The 19,101-nt window shown below is 37.9% G+C and overlaps 1 protein-coding gene across 3 annotated transcripts in view; it reads left to right on the top strand.

Moving 5' to 3' along the window:
* The window catches only part of LOC124869914 (cadherin-4-like), a 395,423-nt gene extending 380,954 nt beyond the window's left edge, over nt 1-14,469 (top strand). For all 3 annotated transcript variants that reach the window (XM_047368168.1, XM_047368176.1, XM_047368160.1), the window contains 4 exons: nt 1,216-1,452; nt 5,951-6,090; nt 6,181-6,345; nt 9,100-14,469. In XM_047368168.1, coding sequence (XP_047224124.1) covers nt 1,216-1,452; nt 5,951-6,090; nt 6,181-6,345; nt 9,100-9,306 — 749 coding nt within the window. In that variant the 3' untranslated portion in view covers nt 9,307-14,469. The remainder of the gene's footprint in view (nt 1-1,215; nt 1,453-5,950; nt 6,091-6,180; nt 6,346-9,099) is intronic.
* The last annotated feature ends 4,632 nt before the right edge of the window (nt 14,470-19,101 follow it).

The following is a 19,101-nucleotide window of genomic DNA, read 5'->3' as shown; positions in this document are numbered from 1 at the left end:
AAATCTTGATAGAATCTTATTCTTGGGGTCATTATTAGGCCCAGACCCAGGTAACTGCTGATCAAAAAGAACGCAAAGGGTAGTCTCACATTTGACCAAAAAAAAAAAAAAAAAAAGAAAAAACATCCCCAATACTTTTAGAAATATGTGCACCGACTAGACAGAAGTAGAATTTTGTGGCTGATGTGTGCCCCATCCAACCATTTAAAACAGGTATGCAGTGTTTCCATTTTTTTCCAGTTTCAGACTTATTTCAATGTAAAAGGAGCAAATATGACATTATCTGAGAGAAAACCAGAAAAAAGTAGACACTCACATCTTGTTCACTTTTAATAAGTCCCCATTAATTAAAAGTTTAAATAATAACATCTTTGGCTTTTTAGCAACAAGAAGATACAAACTGTAAATGATAATGACTCTGACACGGAGCAAAAATATGTAGTTTTAAAAAAAAAACAACACATTATTTATCTCCAACCTGGACCACTCCTTGGCCTTTTATTCAAAAAGGAAATACTGTACAACAATCATCATATAAGGCTGTTCTGACATACGTTTACAGTTGTTTCAGGTGGAAAACTGACAAAGACAGATCTTTTAGGAGCTAAAGAGTTTATGCTAGCCCTGCTAACGCTATTAAGTTCAACAGTAATTTAAGGAACATGTTTGAAAGGTTAGCAATCACTCTCAGACACTCTTCAAATTAATTTAAAATGAACTAATTCATGTAAACACTTCTTTGCTTGCTTACATTGGAATCCACTCATTGTGGTGCCTTAGTGGGGAAGTTGAATTTCTATTTTCATTCTTTCATTGTATTTCATTCTATGTTTTTTGTTGGCCCTTGTGGCCTATGCCTCTGTCCCCTCAGGTCTAGGAACTTGAGTTGGGTTCTCAGTTGGCTTCCCAATTTTTGTATAAATGAAAGACCTACTCATCTAATGTTCTTACTTTAAACATAGTGTGATTTCAAACAACATAATTAGGATTCCTAGAGAGAGAGCTTTGCTGAGAAAAGCGTTTAATTCATGTTTCAGTGTCATTTAACCATATTTACAATGCTGAAAATATCAATATTCCAAGGTATCTATACTCTTGTATATAACTTTTAACCTTTTTACTGTTTTCATAACTTGAAAATTATAGCTGCTGTTAGACATTTCTTTCAAAGTCATTATACCCTAACACATTTTCTTCCCTCTTCCCTTTGCTTAGGTGATTATGCCCGTCTGGCTCTTCGGTACCAGGTTTACTTAGAACCAGGAATGTACGAGGTCCCTGTCATTGTGTCAGACTCGGGCAACCCTCCGTTGTCCAACAGGTCCGTCATCAAAGTCAAGGTGTGTCCATGCGATGAAAATGGAGACTGCACCACACTTGGTGCCATCGCGGCTGCTGGTTTGGGAACTGGTGCCATCATCTCCATCCTAATCTGCATCATCATACTGCTCTGTGAGTGTTCCTAATGAACTCATTAACTGATACCTTGATGCTCCTAAAGATATCCAAATATTTAGATATCCACGCAAAAGCTTAGTTCTGAGAACACCCATACACTTTCCAAACTGCAATACAAGAAATTGGATGATGGTTTATAAAATATGAACATCTCAGTTCCTGGAATCATTCACAGTGTTTGTTTTCTTCTCTGGAAGAGTAAATATCTTGTGGTGTTTACCTCGCCAATTTTATTTCAAGGCACTTTGTTTATTGTTTTTTATATTAATGATCTACTGTTTCATAACTGCTGTGACTACCAACCAAGTCCTGAAAGTCCCGAATGCCTTCATGACTTTATGCTATTTGTTTGTTTGTTCCAGCCTTGATTCAATACATTCTGAAATTTCTTTTTGCAAAAATGCTGTAAAAACCCACATAGTTTCAGAAATTGAAATTAGGTAAGTCTAATACATATAGCAATAGAAACTGAAAAGAACGATTATTAACAAAGAGAGCAACAATTCCGCCCAAAGTGAACAAGACGCTAGGCTGAAAGATATTTGTGCCTTGGTGCGATCAGATATGAATGAGCTATCAATTTAATTCTACTGTAACTCCTGTTAACATCACATTCTTTATGAACTGACAAATCCACCTGATGATCCCTCAGTTATTTCTGTATAGAACAACTACATCACACTGAGGCCTATGGTGCAAAAAACAAATTCAGGTAAACATAAGTCAAACATTTTTGTTACCTGGAGTCATAACATAGGTATTCTTCTTTAACAGTGTCTCTGTTACAAGCTACTGAATAAAGAAGCCTGGGTCCAGAAATGTAAAGCACACATCACAATAAGTAAAAATGTTGGCATTTTTCAGCTTACAGCATAAAATGGGAACTTGACAAATAAAACAACTTGTTTTGAATTCTGAAATTCCAGCACTTCTTTATGTATTCCTCTCATGATTCCTATGTTATTCAAACTTTATCCCACTCCACTGAAAAGAGTGAACCCTGATCGGTTCATACAAATCTACAGATCAGCTAAGAGGCGCAAGTTATACATGCATGATTCACAACTAAGCCCATTACCTGCAATAAATACTGAAGATGCAATGTTCAGAGTTTTCTGGCCAATTTATGATCTTAAGACTTAGAACTATTTTGTAAAGGTCTGACCAGCCAATATTGATTTTAGCTAATTCTGATCTGTTTTGATATAATTTATGAGCATTCATAATATTTCTTGAACCAAAGGAGAGTTGCTGTAAAAATGTGTTTTAATAATAAAGATATTTAATGTTGACATTTTAAACTGCCTTTAGCATCTTACCTTAACCTTACTGGTTAAACTGCCAAACTGTAAACAGCATTCTCGGTTTGTACAGAATATAGACTCTTAACTTAAATTTTCACTGTTATAAACACTCTGTAGATATAAAAGAAACAACATTTAGTATGTCAATAAAAAATAAATTTGGATAAAAGGTTATTCTTGGGGTCAGTATTAGGGCCAGACCCAGGCCTCATCAAAAAGAACACAAAGAGCTGTCTCACAATTAAGCAAAAAAAAAATAACAAAAAGCTCTCTATCAACCCCAATACTTTTGGGAATATATTTTGTGGACCGACTAGACAGAAGTAGAACTTCGTGGCAGGTGTGCGCCCCATCCAACCATTTATCTTAACTTAATAGATTCCATAATAGCATCGCTAAAGGCTCATGTTCCATCACAGGCAAAGGTTGAAAGCTCAAAATGATAAAACAGACAAACTTTGGTGTAATTTCTTCAGCCTTCCTGGTATCTGCTAAGATTGCCTCCAAGTCAAGTCACCTTTTCGCCAGTTTGACAAAACATTCCCAACATTGATATCAACTTATTTCCCTTATTTTCTTTTCTAAAAATGACTGCTGCAGAATGACCAAAAGTGCAGGTGTGCAAAATGACAAAGGAGCAAATCAACTGGCACCAAGAATCTGGAAATAACAGCCAACGTGCATCCATGCAAAATACGTATGTTTTGTTCTTCGCCTGTCTTAATTTATAAACCCCTAACTGATGCTGAAAACAGCTAACTTTGAATCTTCTTCCTGCAGCAACAACTTTGACACAAGAAATAGCTGTGGTTACCAAAACGTGTTAGCACTTAGAAATTGTGCATTAATAAAATCTTAGAAACTCAAACATCGCACATTTGATTTTTCACTGTGGTCAAGTAAAATCAAGGTAAAAATCGTCCAAACCAGAATTTCTGGGTGCATTTCCTGTAAAATAAACAGATTTTGAAAGTATCAAATAGACAATCGAGCTAAACATGCATGTTTGTTGCAAAATCAAGATCAGGTATTTAACATACAGGTCCTTCTCAAAATATTAGCATATTGTGATGAAGTTCATTATTTTCCATAATGTCATGATGGAAATTTAACATTCATATATTTTAGATTCATTGCACACTAACTGAAATATTTCAGGTCTTTTATTGTCTTAATACGGATGATTTTGGCATACAGCTCATGAAAACCCAAAATTCCTATCTCACAAAATTAGCATATCATTAAAAGGGTCTCTAAACGAGCTATGATCCTAATCATCTGAATCAACTAGTTAACTCTAAACACCTGCAAAAGATTCCTGAGGCCTTTAAAACTCCCAGCCTGGTTCATCACTCAAAACCCCAATCATGGGTAAGACTGCCGACCTGACTGCTGTCCAGAAGGCCACTATTGACACCCTCAACCAAGAGGGTAAGACACAGAAAGACATTTCTGAATGAATAGGCTGTTCCCAGAGTGCTGTATCAAGGCACCTCAGTGGGAAGTCTGTGGGAAGGAGAAAGTGTGGCAGAAAACACTGCACAACGAGAAGAGGTGACCGGACCCTGAGGAAGATTGTGGAGAAGGGCCGATTCCAGACCTTGGGGGACCTGCGGAAGCAGTGGACCGAGTCTGGAGTAGAAACATCCAGAGCCACCGTGCACAGGCGTGTGCAGGAAATGGGCTACAGGTGCTGCATTCCCCAGGTCAAGCCACTTTTGAACCAGAAACAGCGGCAGAAGCGCCTGACCTGGGCTACAGAGAAGCAGCACTGGACTGTTGCTCAGTGGTCCAAAGTACTTTTTTCGGATGAAAGCAAATTTTGCATGTCATTCGGAAATCAAGGTGCCAGAGTCTGGAGGAAGACTGGGGAGAAGGAAATGCCAAAATGCCAGAAGTCCAGTGTCAAGTACCCACAGTCAGTGATGGTCTGGGGTGCCGTGTCAGCTGCTGGTGTTGGTCCACTGTGTTTTATCAAGGGCAGGGTCAATGCAGCTAGCTATCAGGAGATTTTGGAGCACTTCATGCTTCCATCTGCTGAAAAGCTTTATGGAGATGAAGATTTCATTTTTCAGCACGACCTGGCACCTGCTCACAGTGCCAAAACCACTGGTAAATGGTTTACTGACTATGGTATCACTGTGCTCAATTGGCCTGCCAACTCTCCTGACCTGAACCCCATAGAGAATCTGTGGGATATTGTGAAGAGAACGTTGAGAGACTCAAGACCCAACACTCTGGATGAGCTAAAGGCTGCTATCGAAGCATCCTGGGCCTCTATAATACCTCAGCAGTGCCACAGGCTGATTGCCTCCATGCCACGCCGCATTGAAGCAGTCATTTCTGCAAATGGATTCCCGACCAAGTATTGAGTGCATAACTGTACATGATTATTTGAAGGTTGACGTTTTTTGTATTAAAAACACTTTTCTTTTATTGGTCGGATGAAATATGCTAATTTTGTGAGATAGGAATTTTGGGTTTTCATGAGCTGTATGCCAAAATCATCCGTATTAAGACAATAAAAGACCTGAAATATTTCAGTTAGTGTGCAATGAATCTAAAATATATGAATGTTAAATTTTCATCATGACATTATGGAAAATAATGAAATTTATCACAATATGCTAATATTTTGAGAAGGACCTGTACACATGCAATGCCATGTGTAATATCCACTGCAATCTGAAGTATGCTAAAAAACTATTTAAAAAGTTTAATGTAAAGGCTGAGGTTAAAGCGGGAGATTATTTTGCAGCTTGTGAGAAACAATTGCATCAAATGTTTTTTTTTTCGGACAAAAAGACTCCGAAGGACTAGACAGAAGATTGTTATTGGATATTGAGGTTTTTCCTTGTTATTTCAAGTGTCAAGGTTTTTACAACTAAAGCGCAACAATAAGCCAGGATGAATCAAACCCATATTATTGTAGTTTTGGCAATACCTACAGTGAGGCCCATAATTGTGCAAAATGAAATGAAATTAAAGTGGGATGCACATTATTTGTATTTTAGAAATTCTTTCAACTTGAGCTTTTAGCTTTACATACTGCTGTGCCTTGGTGCTGTGTATAGATCCCTTAGCAAGGCTGAAAACATCCCTTTATCAATAAGTAAAGGAGTCAGTTGATTTTGTATGGTTGCAGCACACCCTGCAGCTGTGAAAGATTCCTCTGTGTATCATTGCAGGCATGGTTCTGTTGTTTGTGGTGTGGATCAAGCGCAGGGAGAAGGAGAGGCAGACAAAGCAGTTGCTGATTGACCCTGAAGATGACGTCCGAGACAACATACTCAAATACGACGAGGAGGGGGGAGGAGAAGAGGACCAAGTGAGAGCTTGAGAATGACACACCACACATACATGATGTTTGTGTTTATGCTTACCCTGCTTATATGTCTGTGCCTCTTTGGATGTGCAGGACTACGACTTGAGCCAGCTGCAGCAGCCCGACTCTTTAGAGCACATCATCAGCAAGCCGCCTGGCGTACGCAGAGTTGATGAGAGGCCCATAATCCCAGAGTCCCAGTACCCCATCAGACCAGTTGTGCCCCATCCTGGAGACATTGGGGACTTCATCCATGAGGTGAATTTAGAGACACTCGTACATCTGGCATGCACAAAATGTTTGTTAGTTATTAAGTTGTTTATCGCACAGTGAACTAGCTTCTCAGTCATGCTTACACCTGACATATAATGCGATTTGTAATTTTTGCCTGTTTTTCGTTAGGGGGACAACAACAACTAGTTTTCTTTCACTTCTCAGCCACCCTACCCACCAACTGCTCACAAATACCTACTGTCACAAACACAGGAAACTCTGATGCTGGCACATTTATGCGAGAAAATGCTGATTGACAGACTCGTGACAACGCGTTCACACTCGAGAGGTGTTGGCAGCTGTTCAGCTTTGATCCATCCAGCCTTGACTCTCTCTCTGTCTGTCTCTCTCACACACACATAAACTCACCTGATCTCGCTCCAGCAGTCCGATTAAACTCAAACAAAGCAAACACATGGTGTTTTTGCTACGTTCTGAATCCACAGGGGTTAAGGCATTTTAGGCTTTTCTCATTATTTCTTTCAAGTTTACAAGGTTTGTTCTCCTCACCTGCTTCAGCCGAGGTTAATGGCCCTCATTTGTCATTTTTTAAACAAATGTAGTTAATGAAAAAAATATATATTTTTTGGGGGAAAAAAAATGCATTTTTAGGGAAAAAAAACTATTTTAACAACTAAATAAACAAAAATACTTTGAATGCATGTACAGCTTTTAGCTAAATGTTTATACCCCTTTTTTATTGACTTTACATTTAAACCACAGACTTCAGTCTATTTCTCTGGGATTTTCAGTAAAAGTCAAACCTAAAGTTCCATTAGTGCACAGATTTTTAACTGGATTTAGGTCGGGACCTGTACTGGGCCATTCAAACACATGAAGAGGCTGTGATCTAAACCATTCCATTGTCGGTCTGGGAGTATAGTTTGGGCTGTTGTCCTGCTGGTAATTCTTTGCCTTGGTCTCAAGTCTATTTTCAGCATCTAACAGGTTTTCTCCCAGGATTGCCCGGTATTTAGCTCCATCCATTTCCTATCAATTCTGAACAGCTTACCTGTCTTTATCACACTGTTTTTACTCTAATGTTCTCTAATAAATCTCAGGGGTGTTCACATAGCAGCTGGATTTATATAGATATTACATTGCACACAGATGGACTCCTTTTACTAAGTAGCTCGTTTAAAAACAAATGAAAACCATCTATCCCTTTTCTTCTGCTTCACAAGTATTTGCCAATTTAGGTTGATCTGTCACATAAAATCCACATAAAATCCATTGACTTTTGTGGTTGTAATGTGACAAAATGTGGAAAAGTTCAATGGGTATGAATACTTTTGCAAAGCACAGTAGTTTTTGACATAGTATGTTGTAATATATGCAGTCCCACCGACATATGGCTTGTTAAAAAGGCTTTGTTCCAGACAAATTTGTACCACCTACCATAAATACGGAGCAGAACTAGAAGGAGCATTATGAGAAGCTGCCTGAAGTGCCTGTAATGGAGCTTTGATCAGCTATTTTTACTGCACATCCATACCCAGAATCCATAAAAAGATTTCTGCTAAGCTTTTACACTTTTTGCACCAAACTCTCCAAAAGCTGAACACTTAATTTGAAAACTTATGAGTCATCTCAGAAACATTTTGGTTGGGAGCTAGAGACCTAAAAACTGGAGGGGAGGTTATAAAAAAGTTCAGTGCAGCTGGTTTTTGCATGAATCCTTCTAGTTTCTAGTCTTATGTTAGTCTTTCGCATTAGCCTTGGCACTCAGTATTGTCTAACATCCCCTTCTGCCAGCATTCCATATTAATTAATATGACTGGAAAAATCCTCCTTCTTCTACAAAGTGCTCACTGTTCTGGGCCGTAGTTCCCTTTCTCTGAACGTCTTTGCAGCCATGTCATTCCCACACTGAATGAAAACAAGTTTGTGGCATGAAATTGTGGCACAATTGCCAATACATTGGCTACTGCAAGTCTGGCATGATTCATTTAATTTTTTCCCACCACATTTTGCTGTCTGAAATGGAAAACTCTGGGAAACACAGTTCCCCAGTTTAATCTCCCCTGGGTTATAAATAAAGGCATGCAAAATTATCTGTCTTTGTCAGTCCTGTAAAGGACTGCCAACTTGTCTCACCTCTGGCCCTGTGACAGCAAAGACAGGCTCAATTCTACCACAAACCTGAACAGGAGGCAAAAACTGGTAGGTACAAAATGGCGTCAAAATTGGCAGAGAGGCAACTTGACCCAGAGTTGTTTAAAACAAATTAACCTGAAAATGATACAACTTTATATTAGTGAATAACAATTAGAGATTCACGATGGAGGGACACAGCCAACAGCCTACACCAACATAACTTCGACGTAGTAACATGGAAACTAAAAAAGAGCCTCTTGTGAAAGTGAATACTTTTATTACTGCTTTTCCCATGCTTTATAAACAAAAATCAGCTAAAACGGCAGGTCCATCTTTTAGTGTTTGACTGCTCTTAGGATTTCTTTTTTCTCAAACTTCACAGTGATATTCCCTCTGCTTCTATCACCTACATATAGTCACGGCAAACTCTATTCATTGCAGCAGTTTTTCTCTCCTTTAAAAGAACTTTTTATATAATCTTTTTACGGTTTTTATAAGTGTTTAGTCGACCTGGACGTCATTAATCATCAGGTCAATCATCATGACCAGTTTGTCTTATTTTCATATGTCATTGTATCCCTATCAAATATGTAAAGACTATATTTAACTTTTTTGCTTTTTCTGCCTTTCTGTCCTCTTTAGGGTCTGCGGGCTGCAGACAATGACCCCACAGCCCCACCGTATGATTCCCTGCTTGTTTTTGACTATGAGGGCAATGGCTCCACCACTGGTTCAGTCAGCTCGCTCAACTCTACCAGCACAGGAGACCAGGACTATGACTACCTCAACGACTGGGGACCCCGCTTCAAGAAGTTGGCTGACATGTACGGGGGTGGGGATGAAGACTAAAAATCCAACCCCGTCTCTCACACACACACACACATGCACCCTTGACCCGTCAGCTGGCCTGCCAAGCTCTGTCTCTAAAACACAATGGGGCTATTAAACCCTTCTTCAACACGTTAAAAATGACATGATCACAGGACCAATCAACCAATCTAATAACCCACCACAGAGGGCGTGTGTCACTTCCAGGTGATCTTCTCAACCGGCTCCTGCTCTAAGCCTGTCTAAGACAGTAATGGAAGCTCTGATTTGCAGGCTTGGTGTCGTATCTACTCTCAAACTCTTTGGTTACTTTGATTACTTTATTTTAGGTCTGGTTTTATTTCAGTTTCTGTTGCCTTTTCTTGTCCTCAGTCTTGTTTGATTCAGACGATTCCTTTTTCCTGAGGGATTTCACTTTTCCCTCGCTGTCAGCCCACCTGCCTGCCTCTTTGAAGGAGCTTTAGGTTGAGCTACATGCTTTGTCTGAGGCAAACAAAAGTGAGAAAAAAAGGTAACACAGATATGAAAGTCCTCTTTACATGGAGGGCCCTCATTCATTCTTTCCTGAACTTGAATTACTTAGAACAGAAGCACTGTTGTTTAAAAAAGTGCCTTCAGTGGTGCGTTTCTTTTACAGACTCCTGCAATCTCAGGATTGGTTGCCATTCTCTGGACCTACAGGCCCCGACATGACCCCAGACCCTTTAATTCAGACCTACCTTGTTATTCCTCCCGTCCGGCAGGGCCGCAGTATCGGTGGGAGATGTCAGTGCTGGTTTGAGAGGAGCAGCGACTGGCTTTAGAGGGCCATTCATTCAGACATACTGTACATAGGCCTACAGTGTGTCTCTAGGTAATGGACAAATCATTAGGTATTTTGAGTCAGACGTACCTGTGCTCCTAAATCACAGTTAGCTAGAATGTGATTGCTGAAATCACAGAAACATACGAAGAGACTGTCTTAGAAAATAAATGCATTGTCTTTGTTTCTTGTAGCAACAGCAGCTGTGTTTGTTTTGAGCTCTCTGTGTGTAAGAGATTGGGCTTGTTACTAAATCTGAAGGTTGCCAAGTCAAATGTGTTATGTCTGCAATGTTACTGGGTATGAAGAACTTATGAAGATTACCTTTAAGATCATCTAACATTTGCATATTTAATCTTCTGGTCAAATTTGCAATTTGTGTGGAAAACATGTTGTGGAAGTATAACAGCGAAAGTTACAAATATAACTCAAGGACCAACACAGAAGTGCGAATTTGTCCTTTCTGTATTCTGAGTTTTTACTTTAGTTAGCTCAATTTTATTATCCTATAAACGTTTGACTTAAAATTTAGATTCTGGACTCAGAAGTTAGAGATGCACAGATTAATTGTTTGATTTTTAGCTTGTGCTCCTGACTGGTAAGGTCGGGACAAAAATCAGCAAGACTCTTAAATGTGGAAGTTGTTAATGGGGAAAGAAGACTGAAAGTTAGCTCTTTGAGTACCAATGAGAATTTTAAAAATGAAGTCAATGAAAGCGAAATATGTGTAAGAAGCTATTTAAAAGGTAGGGTTTGTTCTACAGAGACATATCGGCTGTTCTTTCTGGCTGCATGTTGCTTCCCCGTCATTTAGGATTTTTACAGTTTTGTTTTTTACATACACAACTTGTCTGGGTTCAAAAATTAGCAGTTTGCCACAGGTAGTCATTTTATCACACCCTTGGGGATTTATGTCAAACTGGCTAAGCGACGAATTCATATCAAATCTGACTTCAGCAGACAACAGGAAGGCTAAAAAGCATACATTGAAGTAACTCAATTTCATCCTATTCAACGTTTAACCATTTTGACTGTAGATCATGCTGGATTTGGAAATGTTGGCATACTTTTGTAAATTTATTAAATTTAAACTAAGCTTACGCGTTATTCAGGGACTACACTTGAAGCCTACTGTTCACAGTTATTGTTGATAACTGCTTTAATTGCAAACAAATGAGTTGCTAAAGGACTTGTAAAATGTCAGCTCCCTTATCAATTTTTCTTTGTTGCAAAACCCGCTCTGACACACAGGGCGACGTCTCTTCTGCTTCTAATATATGTGGTTATTTTCAAATCATGGCAGGAAGGCTGGAAAAAAATACACTGTTATTGACATCTCTTACAGAGGAAAAGACTAAAGTCTGTATTGGCAGGTCAAGACAAGATTGGTGCATCTCTAACAGTAACTGTGGGGAAATAAGCCAGGGCCAGGAACCAGCTCTCTTTAAGCGGTGTTACCTTTATTAGAAATGTTTGTCTGGAAAATCCTGACATTAAGTTTAAGAGATTTTAAGAAAGGTAGATACGTGTGACGTTTGTGTACTTTGGTAATGAGGCACTTCTTAATGTATTTGCTGCAGGCCTGTGAGCATTGTAAACTTATTTTGTAGCACATCAGGAACTGCTGGAGATGTAGTTTGCTTATTACATTGTTTGAATATTCAAAATATTTCACAAAGGTACAGGGAGATGCTGATCAATAACATAAGTAATTCAGATGCTGGTAGGTTTGTACTGGTTTTTACTGATAACTCACATGAAGAGCTAAAAAGGGCAGCAAATGTAAAGGAATAATCCGTTTTTTTAATGTTTCGCTTAACCTGTTCAGGTTTTATTCAACAAGATTTAGATGTTTTAACAAAATAAGACAAGTAGGTCGGCATGAGCTGGTTTGAGATTTTCACAATATAATGTCCTTGAGGAAACGTAAATAACAAGTTTTTACTGTATCATGGTATTTACACAAAAATTTAAAACCAAACTGTATTCAATTATTTAATTGCTTTTATGAGAAAAAACTAGGTTACTAATATTCCTGCTTCTGCCAAAATAATATATTCATTTAGTTGTATTGATGTTTTTACTTATTTCCTTGATTATTAATTCATTCATTTGTTCTTCTATGTTAGGTGTCCTTGGGTTTTAGAAAGGTGCCATTAAATAAAATTTATTATTATCTATACCATACTTTATTTTGATGCATAAATTTAAGCAAAACATTTCAATAAACACAGCATGATTTTACTAGCAGTTTTAGCCAATAGGCTTGTTGCACACAATATTAGCCCTTTTTGCTATTTTTCATAGATGAACAGAAGTGTAATAATATATTAGCTGCTTAAATAATTGGACCATCTGCTCGGTTAAAATCTGAAGCTGGCTTCCTAACTTCACATCCTGCTCATAGCTTGTCAATAAGGGGAAAGTGTAGTAGCCTCCATTCAGCCAGCAAACAGCCATGCGCAGCAACAGGTGGGGGAGGGATATTACTTTGGTCACTTCTGGAATTCCTCTCCAATCTCCTTTAAAGGACTTTGTAAAAACAGCATGACAGATAGTTTTAGCAGCTTTGAAACCTTGGCACACCTTGATACCGGTAACCAGCATGTGGCTACAAGTATGTAGAATGATTAAAAATGGACTGTTGAGAAAAAAAATTAATATTTGCCTGTAGATGTATATTGAAGGTGGAGAGCTTGATTTGACTATAAAAAACTAAAAGAACAACCAATCCAGTGTAAATAAAAAGGTCAACAGGGTCACTTTGGTTCAATTCACAGGCTGATAAGTATAAATTGCTGCTTATAGAATCCAGAAACAGTGATCATTAGGATAGCCACCAGCTCAGATATGAGAACAGAGAGAGATGTTTCCACAGCTCACTTCTAGATAAACTCTTATCTGTGTGACTGCCTCTTAGCCTGAAGAATATCCTCACAAAATAAACACAGCTGTTAGTTCCTACTTGTGATTCTTTCTGACATATAAATGTTGTAAATATGGAACCTTTTTATACATGTGGTGACATTAGTTTATCTGTGCAGTCTTTTTTTCCACTATAGTTTGGTTTCAAATGAATACTTGGCAAATTATATTTCACAAAAAGCCATGTGCGTTTACTAGAATTTGTATAAATCTGTACAGACTGACAGCCATACTTGTATTGCATCATCGTGGCGAGAGGGTTCCACTCCAAACCAACCTGTACAGTACACACACACTCCTCTAGGCCTTACTGTATATATGAGAGTGTTCTATATTATATGAGCCCATTCTGCAGTGTTTTAATTCAGCCGAATAGCAACACTATGACTGATGACCATCCTCTCTCCAAAGAAAAAAAAATGTAGTGCTGGTGTTCTATAATCCGACATTCAAATCAGATTCTGGGCCCAACGAAAAAGGGCAGCCAAGCTTTATAAACTGTGTTACATTTAGATACGTGACACATTGTCATTATGATACTGAATGTTTTCAGACTGTTAGCAGCAAGGCACCGATGCATAGACTGAAACTTGACCCCATTGATATTCAATATATAAGGCAAAATAAAGAAGATCCTGTTACATTCCTGGTCCATTTGTCATATTGACACTCTCTTGCTTATGTAAGGGGAGAATTCACAAATGAAAACCAAGAAGGAACAACTGCACTGCCAAAGTTCAACCCTGAGTTCGGTCTGACGCCTGGGGTTACTCAAAGAACACCTGGTCACTGCTGGCTGTTCAGGACTCTTTATAACCATGGACACAGACCTGAAGGGTGATTCTAAAATATGCCAAACTTTGGTTCCACTATGGCCTGACTCCCAAATATGGGCAGCAGGCTTTCACATGAGTCCTCCCACTATTCAAGTCCAAGTGTACATAATGTAATATTTGCTTGAAGCTAAACAGACCATGTTAGGCAAGCTGTAACTGTACAATTGGAGCTTTTTGCATGCGTCTTTTTTATAATGGGCAGATGAGTTCTACTACAGCAACCATTGCAACAATTCAAAAACTGTGCAGCCTGCATGACGGAGGCTGGAGTCCAGATGGGACTCTGGTGTACACATATTGTTTCAAATGAAGGAGAGAAAAAAAAAGCTGAAAAAAAAATATTGCACAGGTACCAAGTCAAACGACTTTTTTGTAAATTGCCAACAGCACAAAAATTTTATATTGTTGTTTGTACCTTTTTTTTAAAAGAAAGGAAAAAACAAAGGGAAGGAGTCTGTTATTTCGAGCGTGTGTTTATAGTGCCACTGCAATCTTGGTTTTCAGAAATACCATACAGTACATGCACAGCCTTGCAGATAAACCTTGTAATATAGACGCTGAGCCAGAGATTCCCTGTCAGCATCATGTGTTATAAATAAAAAATTCCCCACTTTGTAAGAACACAGCATCTTGTCTTTTCTATGTCGCCTGCTGCTTGCTGCAAGCAATGCATTTCATCTAACTGTTACTTAAGCGCTTATGTGATGCAGAGCATTTTGTTAACCTTAAATTAACATGGTTAACCAAAATGTTTTCTTATTTTCACCCTGTAAAAGTATTCACACCCCTTGCATGTTTCTGTATTTTTTCACATTACAATCATAAACTTTGATCTTTTTTATTTGGATTTTATGTGATAAACCAACACAAAGAGCATAACTGTGAAGTGGAAGGAATACATGTTTTCCAATTTGCTTTACAAATAAAAATCTAAACTGTTGGTGTGAATATGTATTTAGCCCTCCTTTCTCTGAGTCTCCACTTCAACAAATTACTTTCACAGGCTGTTTAAGTAGTAAATAGACTCTGCTTGCGCGTAATTTAATCTCGGTGTAAATACTGCTTTATTGGGCCACAGAAATCAGTTGGAGAGCATTTGCGAACAAACAGCAACATGAAGACCAAGGAATTCATCAAGAAGACAAGGGATAACCTTATGGAGACGTTTAAAGCAGGGTTAGGTCAAATCTGGCCTTTATGGAGGAGTGGCAAGAAAACAGCATGTGTTGAGAGAAAGTTAGGTTTGCCACAAACCATGTAAGGAACACAGCAAACGTGAAAAAATGCTATAGTCAGATGAGACCAAATTGAAATTCCTGGCCTACATTAAAATGTTAAGTGTTGTGAAGATCTAACACTACATTACACTAAACACACCATTCATAACGTAGAACATCATGCTGTGAGGAAGGATTTTTTCAGCAGGGACAGGAAATTTGGTCAGAGTTGATGGGTAGATGGATGGAGCTAAATACAGGCCAGTTATGGAAGAAAGCTTGCTCCTGGGGCAAAGGTTCACCTTGCAGAAAGAGAACTGCCCTCAATATACAGGAAATTCCTCCTTGTTAGAATGACCCAGTCAAAGTTCAAACAGAAATCTAACTGAAAATCAGTGGCAAGACTTGAAAATGTATGTGTACAGACAGCCTTGACACTTCATATAAATGAGCTTGATCTATTTTATGAAGTATAATAAACAATTTGAGTCTCTAGATTTGCAAAGTTGGTAGAGACATACTCCAAAGGAGATGCACCTTTAATTGAAGCAAAATGTTGTTGTACAATGTATTGAGTATAGGGTGTTGAACACACTTTGCAAATAATTTATTCTTTTTCTTCAATATTTCAATTATGCCCAATGTGTGTTGGTCTATAACATACAATCTGAATGTGATACATTGAAGTTTTAGATTTTGACATGACAAAATGTCAACAGGTGTTAAGTGGTGAATACTTTTGCAAGGTACTATAGAATATAACTTTAGTTGAATTATGCAATCAAAACCTTTAGAAATACAACAATATAGATCATATTTTAGTTACTTCTTACAGTTAAATACATAAAACTCCAGATATTTTTTATTTGCTTGTAGGAACTACAAAAGTTTGTTTGACCTTAAACCTAATGATGTGTATGTGAGTCATTGTATTACATTTCTGACTGACCCTTACCTTTAAATTGAACTGAAGTAGTTTGATCTTCATATGTAAATTATGTTGTTTTAGTAATCCCTAAACAGACATCTTACAGGAAGCAGTCCTCTAATGTAAGAATTAAAATCCAAGGAAATTGGAAATTCTGATGTACTACTTCGTGCAACAGTTAAATATGCTGATTATTTGTTGGGATTCATATTGAAAATTTGTTTTAGTTCTAGCCATGACCAAACATAAAGCTAAATTGATCAGCACAATTAAGGCTATTCATGCGTCAGATGTCTTCCAAGCTGAAATAATAAGGCATCTCCTTGCTGAGGCAGATGAAAAGCAGGAGGTTTGAAAAATGGACAAAATGGTGCCTAATTTTCTCCCTCAATCTATTGCAAGTTTGGTCATGATGAAAAACAAATAACGATGTTTTAAAGATGCAAATAAGAGTGTTTTTTGTTCGGAAAATTAAAATTTTTTATCAAAATTGTCCACAGTATTATTTTTTATATTATTGTCTGCTTTTTAATTTGTTCTACATCTCGTATGATGCAGTACATAAAACAAAACTACACACCAAATTTTCTTATCTATTATATGTGACACCGGGAAACAGCATTTGTTAATTATTAGTATTTATTTGACAAGGACAATGCACAGTAATCAAGTAAAGTAAATGTGCCAGAGTTAGCCAAGGCAAAGGCTATTTTTCACCAGTTGTTCTTGAACAGGTGTTACAAAGTCACCCTACAAAACCAACAACAACATGCAATATAACAAGATGGAGTAAGTGAAAGATAATCAGTATGAAATTCCATCAACATTTAAAACCTTAGAATTGGTGAAAAGACAAGAGTTATAAATAGAGTAAAATAAAGTTTCAAACTTTTATACATTTTAATTGCCATAGGCCAGAGATGTTCAAAAGTAATTTTTTTTTTTCAAGTAAGGTCTCATGTTTGAAATAAACATGTTCTCATCAAATTTATGACAGATTATTATTATTATTATTAATGATGTTTCTGTTTTGAACTGATAACTACGGTGCCCGCAAGGGGACATGGGGAAACTTTTTTCTTTTGCGTTCCCACGCAATACTTTTTGCATTCTCGCAATACTTTTGCATTCGCTCGCAAAAGTTGTTAATCACCTTGAGAAAGCTGTGCATTTTGGAACAGCAGCACAAATGACAAACTGCTCACAGAACATTTCCTATGCAGGTTACTAATGCAAGCACTAATGGCGTGCAAAAAAAGTACATATCGTGGAGCAATAATAAGCAAATAAGGTGTCACAGATGTGGTTTTGTGCAGTATTATTGTCCAGTGTTCAGACGTTTGACAGTTTGTGAATAACAACTGTCTTTAAGTCTGATTGAAGATCCTTTTATTTAAGGCCCATTTCAAAATAAAACTCAATAAATCTCAAAAACAGGTGTAATGTTTGTTCCAATTTTGCAGTTATCTGGTTTGAAAACTATCCCACAAAGTATTGGGAGATAACTCAAAGACTATTGCATGGGAACGCAAAAGAAAAAAAAAACAATCTCCATGTCCCTTCACAGGCTCCATAAATTTTGAAAAAATTTATATAAGTTATCATTGTTTAGTTTAAATCATGTTTATGTCTGACGTTCTACTATAGTTAAGATGATTCCTATGATTGTTTTTTAGTGTCAAAAAGTGTTTGTGGAAGGTTAAGGAATGCGGTCTGGAGTGGATCAATCCCTGGACATGACAAATGTATACCATATATGGGAATGACTATTCTTTTAGGTTGAAATCTCTGTAAGAATTGGTTGAACCAATTCCCGCTTTTTGCTTGTAGGAATGTGAGTTGTAAATAAAAGGCTGGTGCAAGGATTCTCCCTTTGTGAGAAGGAAGTCGCTGTTCTACAGAGGACTGTCTCACCCTTGCAAGTCAAACTTACTTGGTTCACCTTGTATCTTATTTTACACTTGTCTGTTATCATCTTTCTAACTCTAACATTTCCTTGGTCCTTCGAGCCGGAGCGCTAGAAATCTGCCGCCCGGGGCCCAGCGGTGCGTGTGGGGTTTCAGTCTGTGCAGCCTTCAGAACATCTTGAGAACGAAAATCCTGCACAGTGAATTCTGTGTTAGTAACCGCCGAATTGACCGAGGAGGACCAGGAGGGTGGATCAACGCGTTCCAACAGACAGTTTGAACGAACGCACAGGTAAGACAGAACCAACTAAGTATATAAAGAGAAATAAGCAAGCTGGTAAGCTTGGTGTTAGCGCTAGATAAGTACGTGAGCCGGTATGCTCGGCGTTTAACAGAACTGCAGTTTTTGAAGAGGCCTGATAATAAACGGGTGAATGCAGAATCACATGATTCACTCCGTGAGACAACCCAAAACCTTGCCGGTGTTAACATAAAGTTGTTGACTGCTGAGGTGTATGGTGGGGAATTCTGATTTGGATATTAGGTGCCATCAAATCTCAGTCTAAAACCCCTGCAATTTCCGAGAGTAGCACTCAATGCGGAAAACCGGATCAAAACTAGGTGTTTGATCTAGAAGCCTGTTTTCCGGGAGATGTTGGGGGCCCGTTAAGGAATTCTGTTTTGATTTGATGGTAGGCTACAAAAATATATAAAAACAATACTCCCGTTATATAGATAAATATATATAAATAGAGCGGAGTTTGAATAATAATAATAAACTAGAGTAAACAGGATAAAAGTATATATAATAAAGCACAAAGAATCAAATAAATAGCGCTAATATAAATTAATGGAAGTAGAACTCAGTTCTTAACAATAGTTTTTAATAGATAAAAAAAAAAACTTTTAAAATGGGAAACTGCGTCCAGAAGCAGCCCCCGTTAGAAGGAGATGCAAAGTTTATGAACTCAAAATATCCAGATACAGTAAAAAAATCTCGCTAAATGGTAGAAAGATTAATTTCTTTAAAGGAGGTTTTTCTGTTCCTCCTTGTACCCATTTGGTACAGACACTAAAACTGAAAGTCAAACTTATATAGCAGAATCCAGAGAAGAAGATAACGACGCTTGTGTATTAAGGGGGAGGGGCAGGCAACCACAACCCCAGGGCGCTGCTGCAGCTGCGACTGCCCTGAACCCTT

This window comes from Girardinichthys multiradiatus, chromosome 1, assembly GCF_021462225.1.
Source record: "Girardinichthys multiradiatus isolate DD_20200921_A chromosome 1, DD_fGirMul_XY1, whole genome shotgun sequence".
NCBI lineage: Eukaryota > Metazoa > Chordata > Actinopteri > Cyprinodontiformes > Goodeidae > Girardinichthys > Girardinichthys multiradiatus.
The sequence above is the reverse complement of the archived record's forward strand: the minus strand, read 5'-3'. Positions and strand labels throughout refer to the sequence as shown.